Source organism: Pelobates fuscus, chromosome 8, assembly GCF_036172605.1.
Source record: "Pelobates fuscus isolate aPelFus1 chromosome 8, aPelFus1.pri, whole genome shotgun sequence".
Taxonomy (NCBI): Eukaryota; Metazoa; Chordata; class Amphibia; order Anura; family Pelobatidae; genus Pelobates; species Pelobates fuscus.
The window spans coordinates 168,725,795-168,737,906 of record NC_086324.1 but is presented as its reverse complement, the minus strand read 5'-3'; the positions used below and the strand labels follow the sequence as shown (position 1 = coordinate 168,737,906).

At 43.2% G+C, this 12,112-nt stretch overlaps 2 protein-coding genes across 10 annotated transcripts in view; one reads left to right on the top strand and one right to left on the bottom strand.

Annotated features, from left to right (window-relative positions):
* GLYR1 (glyoxylate reductase 1 homolog) overlaps positions 1-2,703 on the bottom strand; it is a 70,268-nt gene extending 67,565 nt beyond the window's left edge. For 3 of the 6 annotated variants that reach the window (XM_063430753.1, XM_063430756.1, XM_063430758.1), the window contains exon 1: positions 2,443-2,701. In XM_063430753.1, the coding sequence (XP_063286823.1) occupies positions 2,443-2,480 (38 nt within the window). In that variant the 5' untranslated portion in view covers positions 2,481-2,701. Of the gene's footprint in view, positions 1-2,442 lie in introns of all 6 variants that reach the window. The other 3 variants (XM_063430754.1, XM_063430755.1, XM_063430757.1) reach the window with 3 other exon arrangements.
* Positions 2,704-2,880: 177 nt separating this feature from the next.
* Positions 2,881-12,112, top strand: part of UBN1 (ubinuclein 1) — a 40,631-nt gene continuing 31,399 nt past the window's right edge. For 3 of the 4 annotated variants that reach the window (XM_063430750.1, XM_063430749.1, XM_063430748.1), the window contains exons 1-2: positions 2,881-2,937; positions 8,692-9,164. In XM_063430750.1, coding sequence (XP_063286820.1) covers positions 8,925-9,164 — 240 coding nt within the window. In that variant the 5' untranslated portion in view covers positions 2,881-2,937; positions 8,692-8,924. Of the gene's footprint in view, positions 2,938-8,691; positions 9,165-12,112 lie in introns of those variants that run through there. The other variant, XM_063430751.1, reaches the window with a different exon arrangement.

Genomic DNA, 12,112 nt, shown 5'->3' with positions numbered 1-12,112 from the left:
AGTCCCCATTCCCCCATATTACTCTATATCTATACACACAGTGACAGTCAGTCCCCATTCCCCCATATTACTCTATATCTATACACACAGTGACACTCAGTCCCCATCCCCCATATTACTCTATATCTATACACACAGTGACAGTCAGTCCCCATTCCCCATATTACTCTATATCTATACACACAGTGACACTCAGTCCCCATTCCCCCATATTACTCTATATCTATACACACAGTGACAGTCAGTCCCCATATTACTCTATATCTATACACACAGTGACACTCAGTCCCCATTCCCCCATATTACTCTATATCTATACACACAGTGACACTCAGTCCCCATATTACTCTATATCTATACACACAGTGACACTCAGTCCCCATTCCCCCATATTACTCTATATCTATACACACAGTGACACTCAGTCCCCATTCCCCCATATTACTCTATATCTATACACACAGTGACAGTCAGACTCCATTCCCCCATATTACTCTATATCTATAAACACAGTGACAGTCAGACCCCATTCCCCCATATTACTCTATATCTATACACACAGTGACAGTCAGACCACATTCCCCCATATTACTCTGTATCTATACACACAGTGACACTGAGTCCCCATTCCCCCATATTACTCTATATCTATACACACAGTGACACTCAGTCCCCATTCCCCCATATTACTCTATATCTATACACACAGTGACACTCAGTCCCCATTCCCCCATATTACTCTATATCTATACACACAGTGACAGTCAGTCCCCATTCCCCCATATTACTCTATATCTATACACACAGTGACAGTCAGTCCCCATTCCCCATATTACTCTATATCTATACACACAGTGACAGTCAGTCCCCATTCCCCCATATTACTCTATATCTATACACACAGTGACATTCAGTCCCCATTCCCCCATATTACTCTATATCTATACACACAGTGACATTCAGTCCCCATTCCCCCATATTACTCTATATCTATACACACAGTGACAGTCAGTCCCCATTCCCCATATTACTCTATATCTATACACACAGTGACAGTCAGTCCCCATTCCCCCATATTACTCTATATCTATACACACAGTGACACTCAGTCCCCATTCCCCCATATTACTCTATATCTATACACACAGTGACACTCAGTCCCCATTCCCCCATATTACTCTATATCTATACACACAGTGACACTCAGTCCCCATTCCCCATATTACTCTATATCTATACACACAGTGACACTCAGTCCCCATTCCCCCATATTACTCTATATCTATACACACAGTGACACTCCGTCCCCATTCCCCCATATTACTCTATATCTATACACACAGTGACACTCAGTCCCCATATTACTCTATATCTATACACACAGTGACACTCAGTCCCCATTCCCCCATATTACTCTATATCTATACACACAGTGACACTCAGTCCCCATTCCCCCATATTACTCTATATCTATACACACAGTGACAGTCAGTCCCCATTCCCCCATATTACTCTATATCTATACACACAGTGACAGTCAGTCCCCATTCCCCCATATTACTCTATATCTATACACACAGTGGCACTCAGTCCCCATATTACTCTATATCTATACACACAGTGACACTCAGTCCCCATTCCCCCATATTACTCTATATCTATACACACAGTGACACTCAGTCCCCATTCCCCCATATTACTCTATATCTATACACACAGTGACATTCAGTCCCCATTCCCCCATATTACTCTATATCTATACACACAGTGACATTCAGTCCCCATTCCCCCACATTACTCTATATCTATACACACAGTGACACTCCGTCCCCATATTACTCTATATCTATACACACAGTGACAGTCAGTCCCCATTCCCCCATATTACTCTATATCTATACACACAGTGACAGTCAGTCCCCATTCCCCCATATTACTCTATATCTATACACACAGTGACAGTCAGTCCCCATTCCCCCATATTACTCTATATCTATACACACAGTGGCACTCAGTCCCCATATTACTCTATATCTATACACACAGTGACACTCAGTCCCCATTCCCCATATTACTCTATATCTATACACACAGTGACAGTCAGTCCCCATATTACTCTATATCTATACACACAGTGACACTCAGTCCCCATTCCCCCATATTACTCTATATCTATACACACAGTGACATTCAGTCCCCATTCCCCCATATTACTCTATATCTATACACACAGTGACAGTCAGTCCCCATTCCCCATATTACTCTATATCTATACACACAGTGACACTCAGTCCCCATTCCCCATATTACTCTATATCTATACACACAGTGACACTCAGTCCCCATTCCCCATATTACTCTATGTTTATACACACAGTGACAGTCTGTCCCCCATATTACTCTACACACAGTCCCCACCCGGCCGGTTGCCGTGTTACTCACCAGACCAGGTCTCCGTGTCGCAGGCTCACAGCCGCCATTTTACCGAGTCAGCCGCTGCAGGGGGTGGGGGGGGGACAGGAAGGAATACAGGCCGCGCGAAGGATGCTGGGAACAGGAAACACTCCCACCCGCCGCGTGCCGCGCGCTTCCAAGACCGCCCAGACGCCGGGCACGCGCAGCGCGAGAATCCAAAGCTGTCACCAGTGAGCCGCTTCCAACGGTCCAATCAGCGCAGAGCGAGGAAACGTCCCGGGTGGCCACGCCCAGAAGCGCGCGCTGCAGGGACGCTGCCTGCGTCCTATAGGCTAGACCGCGTCACGTGATGGGTCCAGGACTGACCGCGGCTGTTGTTGTTGTTGTTCTGTGAAAGGGGGGATTGATCACGTGATCGGTTCAGAGGGCAGGTATTTGCCGCTTCCCTGGAAACCACGTGACAGCCAGTGACGTCAGTGACACGGCGCTCTTTAACCGGCTGTGCGGACCGGGGAACCCGTGGTAAGTGAGCAGGAATCGGGCAGCGCGAGCAGCGACCCTGGGGAGGGAGGAAGCGTTATAACAGGAGAACTTCCGGGTGGTTAACATTCCTTCCCTCTGGTGATGGAGTGGGCCAGTCTCACCCCCCCCCCCCTGCGGGAAGTGAAATGGAACTTTCCAAGGGCTATAAATACCAGTGAGCCCACAGGGACCGCTTCAGTCAGAGAGCAGGGGGAGCCATGGCCGGTATCCCGGGTTACTGACTGAGAGCTGGGGGAGCCATGGCCGGTATCCCGGGTTACTGACTGAGAGCAGGGGAGACATGGCCGGTCTCCTGGGTTACTGACTGAGAGCAGGGGTAGCCACGGCCGGTATCCTGGGTTACTGACTGAGAGCAGGGGTAGCCACGGCCGGTATCCCGGGTTACTGACTGAGAGCAGGGGGAGCCATGGCCGGTATCCCGGGTTACTGACTGAGAGCAGGGGGAGCCATGGCCGGTATCCCGGGTTACTGACTGAGAGCAGGGGGAGCCACGGCCGGTATCCCGGGTTACTGACTGAGAGCAGGGGGAGCCACGGCCGGTATCCCGGGTTACTGACTGAGAGCAGGGGGAGCCATGGCCGGTATCCCGGGTTACTGACTGAGAGCAGGGGGAGCCATGGCCGGTATCCCTGGTTACTGACTGAGAGCAGGGGGAGCCATGGCCGGTATCCCTGGTTACTGACTGAGAGCAGGGGGAGACATGGCCGGTATCCCGGGTTACTGACTGAGAGCAAGGGGAGACATGGCCGGTATCCCCGGTTACTGACTGAGAGCAGGGGGAGCCACGGCCGGTATCCCGGGTTACTGACTGAGAGCAGGGGGAGCCACGGCCGGTATCCCGGGTTACTGACTGAGAGCAGGGGGAGCCACGGCCGGTATCCCGGGTTACTGACTGAGAGCAGGGGGAGCCATGGCCGGTATTCCGGGTTACTGACTGAGAGCAGGGGGAGACACGGCCGGTATCCCGGGTTACTGACTGAGAGCAGGGGGAGACACGGCCGGTATCCCGGGTTACTGACTGAGAGCAGGGGGAGACACGGCCGGTATCCCGGGTTACTGACTGAGAGCAGGGGGAGACACGTCCGGTATCCCGGGTTACTGCCTGAGAGCAGGGGAGACATGGCCGGTCTCCTGGATTACTGACTGAGTTTTCCCTGAGGGGCAGATCACATACCTGCCATTATCTCGCAAACACATTCCTCTGCCTTACACGGAACTCTCTATACTGGTCAAGAGCACAAGAGATGAACAAAACCTACATCTGACCTGTGCTTTATTTTTTTAATGCGTTCAATGATAAGTCCATTAACCCTTGTAGTGCCTGGTGCGCAGGCATATGCCATTCCTTTACAGTAGCCCAAGGTGTCATAGGTCGACTGTTACCCTACCCGAGAAATGGCCTTTCTGCTTTAAACTTCCCTTACTATGTTTAAGCATCTTCATTGGACTTTTCCCAGTGCCAGGACCTCAGACATTCGCTTAAATCAGCATTATTCTTATAGACCTATAAAGTTCCTTGTTGCTACGAATTTACTTTTAAATTATAAAATAAATGCAATGCTTTTTTATTTTAATTTATCACTTGGAGGAGCAAGTCAATAAATACATTTATTTATACTAGGAACTCATGGCATTCTTTGCTGTCATGACAGTAACAAAAAACATATGGTAAAATCACACAAAAACATATTTGAAAACGTTCATCAATCAATCACTAAGTATAACCACCTTTTATAAATTTCTAAAGAATTTCAAAATTCTATGACTCTTTCAAACCAATCGTAACCCCCTTCTTGTGCAATTTATTTGCGGAGAAAGAGTACTGTAATAATGGATTCTCATCAGACTTGTTGAGAGCAACGATATCACCAATCCCAAAACCAGGAAAGTACCCTTGTTATATAAGTAATTACTGCCCGATCCCAATAATAAACCAAGATATAAAAATGTTTTCTAAAATTCTGGCTGATAGAATTGGTTTATTCCTGATTTAATTCATATAGACCAAACAGGATTTATAAGATCGAAAATCGGCCTGCGGCAACGTTTGAAAGATCCTACATTTAATGATAGAAGTTAATAAAGAAAATATTCCTTCCGCTTTTATTGCTGTCAATGCTGAAAAGGCACTCAACAGAGTAAATTGGACATTTTTGTCAGCAACCCTTTATGCTTTGGTATAGAGGGAAAATTTAAAGACTTAACACTATCACTATATTCTACTCCTTTAGCGAAAGTGTATGAAATTGGCCTAAATTGTACTTTTTTTTTTTTTTTATTGGGAATGGCACTCGACAAGGTTGTCCATTAGCACCCCTCCTAAATATATTTTATCCATTGAGTCTCTTGCAGCTTTTATCAGATTATCAAGTAATATTTCAGATGTCATTTTAGCAAGCCAATAACAGAAAATAACTTTATTTGCAGATTATGTAATTTTGACCTTGATTAATCTAGAAATGTTCCTATTCCAGCATAAATGAGCGGTATATAGGAATTCAGCTACCTCTCCAACTATAAAATAAAAGACCCAAGTTATTTATAACAATCTTTCATATTCACAGGTTAAATCTTTATCAAAAAAAACTCTAGATTTAAGTGGTCTAATAATTCTTATATCTCAGAATTAAGATACATTTTAATATTAGTTCTTGCCTTCAGGAAAACTATAATAAACTGCTCCAAGAGCTTAAAGAGCTGACAGATAAATGGAGTAAAATACAGCTTTCCTGGCTCCCAAAGCTAGAAAATCTTTTTCGGATAATACCTCTAGTCCCCAGAATAATTTTGAGATCATTTCATAGACTATTTGTATCATACGTTTGGGGGAGCAAAAAAACTTGAATTACCCTTGAAACCATGACAACTAGAACATCAGTGGGGGGTTTATCCTTTACCAATATTTTTCTTTTTCACGACACTGTTATGTCTTTACATTTTCTTGATTGGGGAAACAATTATTCTTTTATGAAACCCTGGTGTATGTGTGTGTGTGTGTATATATATATATATGTATATATATACAGGGAGTGCAGAATTATTAGGCAAGTTGTATTTTTGAGCATTAATTTTATTATTGAACAACAACCATGTTCTCAATGAACCCAAAAAACTCATTAATATCAAAGCTGAATATTTTTGGAAGTAGTTTTTAGTTTGTTTTTAGTTTTAGTTATTTTAGGGGGATATCTGTGTGTGCAGGTGACTATTACTGTGCATAATTATTAGGCAACTTAACAAAAAACAAATATATACACATTTCAATTATTTATTTTTACCAGTGAAACCAATATAACATCTCAACAGTCACAAATATACATTTCTGACATTCAAAAACAGAAAACAAATCAGTGACCAATATAGCCACCTTTCTTTGCAAGGACACTCAAAAGCCTGCCATCCATGGATTCTGTCAGTGTTTTGATCTGTTCACCATCAACATTGCGTGCAGAAGCAACCACAGCCTCCTAGACACTGTTCAGAGAGATGTACTGTTTTCCCTCCTTGTAAATCTCACATTTGATGATGGACCACAGGTTCTCAATGGGGTTCAGATCAGGTGAACAAGGAGGCCATGTCATTAGATTTTCTTCTTTATACCCTTTCTTGCCAGCCACGCTGTGGAGTACCTGGACGCGTGTGATGGAGCATTGTCCTGCATGAAAATCATGTTTTTCTTGAAGGATGCAGACTTCTTCCTGTACCACTGCTTGAAGAAGGTGTCTTCCAGAAACTGGCAGTAGGACTGGGAGTTGAGCTTGACTCCATCCTCAACCCGAAAAGGCCCCACAAGCTCATCTTTGATGATACCAGCCCAAACCAGTACTCCACCTCCACCTTGCTGGCGTCTGAGTCGGACTGGAGCTCTCTGCCCTTTACCAATCCATCCATCTGGCCCATCAAGACTCACTCTCATTTCATCAGTCCATAAAACCTTAGAAAAATCAGTCTTGAGATATTTCTTGGCCCAGTCTTGACGTTTCAGCTTGTGTGTCTTGTTCAGTGGTGGTCGTCTTTCAGCCTTTCTTACCTTGGCCATGTCTCTGAGTATTGCACACCTTGTGCTTTTGGGCACTCCAGTGATGTTGCAGCTCTGAAATATGGCCAAACTGGTGGCAAGTGGCATCTTGGCAGCTGCACGCTTGACTTTTCTCAGTTCATGGGCAGTTATTTTGCGCCTTGGTTTCTCCACACGCTTCTTGCGACCCCGTTGACTATTTTGAATGAAACGCTTGATTGTTCGATGATCACGCTTCATAAGCTTTGCAATTTTTAGAGTGCTGCATCCCTCTGCAAGATATCTCACTATTTTTGACTTTTCTGAGCCTGTCAAGTCCTTCTTTTGACCCATTTTGCCAAAGGAAAGGAAGTTGCCTAATAATTATGCACACCTGATATAGGGTGTTGATGTCATTAGACCACACCCCTTCTCATTACAGAGATGCACATCACCTAATATGCTTAATTGGTAGTAGGCTTTCGAGCCTATACAGCTTGGAGTAAGACAACATGCATAAAGAGGATGATGTGGTCAAAATACTCATTTGCCTAATAATTCTGCACTCCCTGTATGTGTGTGTGTATATATATATATATATATATATATATATATATATATATATATATATATATATATATATATATATATATATACATATGTGTGCGTGTGTGTGTGTGTATATATGTATATATATGTGTGTGTGTGTGTGTGTGTGGATTTGATCCTTTCCACCTTTTTTGGATACATGATAACATCTATAGAAATTTGAAGATTGACAACTTAGTTCTAAATTAAGTTTTTTTACTCTGTAGAGCCAATAAAGAATGTCTTTTTTTCAGACAAGCAACTTTCTAAGCACACCCCATTGAAAGCTTTGAAATTATTTATTCAAAATATGAATCTGACAGGTTGGTCAGACGCAGGATTAATAAGAATAACAGATATTTATTAGGCTGGTAAAATCTGCAAGTTTTTAGATCTACAAATAAGATCAAATCTTGATAATAAAGAATTATATACATATATATGAATAGAAGATTTCTAACGAAAAGTTTTAATAATAAATTCCTTAATGTGCTGTGAAAAAAAAAATACAACTTTAACTGTAAAATGTAACAATAACAAAATGATACTTATAAACACATAATAAGAATAGTGCTAAAGAGCTTTGTGGCCCCCTGTTGCATCAATTGTACACCTAGTCAGCTGACCCACGGTGCTATACATCTTGTTAAAACTTGTAGATAAGGCAAAGAAGTTCAGACTTTGTATTATGAACACTGTCGCGCATGTTGGAGTTTCAGTTTTTCATTAACATTCTGTGTCCTTGCCTATGTAGAGTTAAAAGGTGAATTAAGTGCTTTTGTTAAGTTCCTAAACACTTACTTGAAAGGATAATGCATATTTAGTCAAATCCGTTACTAAATGCACATTTAGATGTAAAATAAATGTTATGTTTTGACATAAAACCAGGGGACGTGCCCATCGGATCTAGGCAAGATAACCATTCCACCAAGCTGTGTGATATGTTACCTGAAGTGCCCCTTTAAATTTAGGCAAGATTGAGCTTTATGACAAACATTGTCCATGGACCTTTACAGTGCCAAAGGTATATGTGATAAAACCGTGGAAAGTGGGAGGCTTCCTGATTGGGCTGATATGTGGTGTTAAATCAGTTTGTGTTTTAATGACCAATCACTCTTTTTTTTTTTTTTTTTTTTTTTTTTTCATAGGATAAAGTGGCAAGAATGCAGCTGAAATGGAACCAATTTGTCACATGTCACTTCTTCTAAACAGTCACTGGTTTTCATTTTTTTGGAGTCCCTGTGCTCAACGAACGGTTACTAAGTGGTATTACATCTAAACAAGTGTTTATATAATAGCTGAGGTCCCCTTCTCTCTCGGATGCTACATTCTGTCCTAGCAATGGGCACTCAAAGTTGAAGGTAGATACTTTCATCAGGGAATGATGGCAGAGCCCCGACGGGTGCAGCTAGCTTGCCTTTCTCCAGCTACTACCCTGCACCCCCCTCCTTCCAAGAAACCTCGGACCAATGAGCCTGAGTCTGAGACCCCAGTGGCTGCAACTGTCCGAATTGCACTGTCGTTGTTTGAACCAGATCAGAAGAGGTGCCCGGAGTTTTGTTACCCAGAACTAGTGAGGAACCTCGGTGAGAGGGGCAGTAAAGTCTCATCATCCGAAAAGGTGAATCTTTTTAAGGTCTTATTGATCATTGCATGATGTTCGTTCTGCATTGCCGTAATACTTAGCGTTTATCCTTAATTGTCATTCTAGAAAAAGGAAAATCTACCCAACAATGCCAAAAATGTTCAAATACAAAATTCTGTAAATTGTATGTTCTTCATTAATGTTTGTTTGCTTGCTTTTTTATGGTTGAATCTTTTATTGTAGTTTATTTATCACATTACCACTCCCCAAAAGCAGGAAAAAAAAAACCAACCCAATTTAAAATCATTTTAGGCCAATTTCCATATTAAACGCACATTTTACACCTTGCAATAACATTGCTATTGGTTCCCAATTCTCCAAAAAGATCCATGATTTATAAAGTCTTGTGCAATGCTTGAAAAGTTTTGAAATGTCTGTAGGTTGCATGGAAGACTTTTGTCTGACTTACCTGTGGTATAAATTTGATTTTTCCTGCAGGCGATATCTTTACTGTGTGGTCATCCCCAAATCCTAATTTTATAATTTGGCTCCTTGTCAGCTCAGCATAGAATGAAATATTACTAAAAAAGGGATATTGCTCTCTGTTTATAGCCCGTATCTATATAAATGATCTCCTATTGAGACATCGTTGGAATTAAAGGAACACTATAGTCACCTAATTCCTTTAGCTAAATAAAGCCGTTTTAGTGTATAGATCAGAGGTAGGCAACCTACGGCACTAGTGCCGTGCACGGCACTCGAGGTGTCTTTGCACGGCACTCAAGGCTGCTAGAGCCAAACAGGCTCTGACCTATCAGGAGTCCCAGTAAAACTTCAAATATCTGCTAATACGAAAAGATGGTGAAGGACAATCCTCAATTTAAGCATTGCAGCACATAGAGGAAATGATCTCAGATCACTTCCTCCAAGCACTTGTGAATGGGAATCCACAACGTAGTAGGGCAGCCTGCAGCTGCTGTTGCAGCTCCTGTCTTTGACTGGAACCCAGGGAAGCCAACCATACTGCTAGATATACACAGATATTGTGGATCAAACCAAGTGTTTATCTGAGTATCTGCTTGTGACGAAACCAACCTCTCCACTGGGCATTGGAGAAGCCTGTTTGCCCGCCTCCTACCTTTGGACTATGGCCCTGGGAGATTGGGTCCTTTAAAAACAGTGTTCGGCCCTAACAGAGTGCATGTCACTCATTCTGGCCCTTTAATTACTGTGGGAGAAGGATTGGCACTTTTTATATGGCACTTCGGATGCTGCCGAAGTTGCCGAAGTTACCGAAGTCATCGAAGTGACCGGCATCGGACAAAGGACCACATGGTGGCGGCCATTTTAACGTCGAACACCGCCGACCCTTACCATCGTCGACACTTCGACTAAAGCCGAAGTTACCGAAGTTGTCGAAGTCGTCGAAGTTATCGGACAAAGGACCACGTGGCGGCGGCCATTTTAACGTCGAACACCGCCGACCCTTACCATCGCCTCCGCTTCGACACTTCGACTAAAGTCGAAGTACCGGCAACACTTCGAACAGGACTTAGCCGTTTTTTATGCAGGAAATTGACCGACCGCACAGCCCAAATCCATGGAACTGTTTTGGGCAAGAAAATGTGCTTGCGGTCGGTCATAAAAGGACTTCTGTGTAACTTTTTATCTACTGGAGGGATTTGTATGATTTTTTAGAATGTTTATGTTTAAAGTATGCTGAGTCTGAATATGTAAGTTATGGAGACTGGATGTATGGTTTTAGAGTTATGAAAGTTGGGTAAAAAGTATGTTTTAACTGTATGTATAATTGGGTTTCCTCTCAGGATAAGGGGAGGGAATATGTGGGATGTAACTGTGATATGATTGGTTATTTTATCCCTCCCTGTGGGCGGTCCTGTATTTTCAACAACTGTAATAAAAGCCAGACTGGGTGTGCTAGCACCTCAGATCATCTTGGACCTTCATGAAGTTTCGGCTCATGTTTGGGGGATTGGAGAACTACACTCTGGGGATTGCTATAATCATTGTACTCCCCAGGGTATAATCACTAAGCTCTGCTAAGAGCTTGTTTTTGTTCCTGCTCTCTGGAATTCGGAGAGGTCCACCTACTGGAAGCTGGACCCTGGTCTTGGGCTCAGAGTGGGTGGAGACGGTGAGACCCCAACCAAGCTGCGGCGTTTCGTGGGGTCTGCAGTGGTTATGGTGTTGGGCAGAGTGCTTGGAGTCCTCGGAAAGCACTAGGAGCATCCGTCAGCGGACGGTACCCGGTCGGGGTGCCAGCGGTCCCGTTACACTGCTCCTTTCCAAATTGTTAAAATAAATGCGTGCACGTTTTGAAGTAAATTACACTGAGACACAGGTATCAGGTTAATAAAAAACTTCGGAATGTTTACTCAGGGGGCGGCAAGCCCCTTATAAAGGCAAAAATACATCATATGTAAAAATGTAGATAACAGAGAGAATACATCTCTAATTGGTTAGGTGTTAAGTGTCTTATCTAATGCACATCCTACGAGGCGTGATGTCACCATCATCCCGGGATTTTACTCCGGATGTAGGCGCCATCTTGTTACACAAGGTAGTTAGTCGGTGGGAGCGGGTGCTCTATCAGCCATTTTGAGTAGATATTGAATACAGGTATACACAGTAAATAGAAATTTTTACTATCCCTAATTTACATTCATAACACAGAAATGAAGAATAACCCTCCCCTTATACAAATAATACGAACAGCCCACACACAAACATACACACAATCTGCACAAACGTAACCTGCTAACAATCCACATACATGCACACAAACCCCACATCAGTGGTGTATCCTGGTTTTGTGCTGCCCTAGGCAGGACAAAACTCAGGCACCCCCCCCCCACGCCACCCCCGCCCAACCTTTACCCCATCCCGCATTCTAAATACACACACACACATTCACTGACAGATACGCATACACTCGCTAACAGACACGCTCACACTCAGTAACA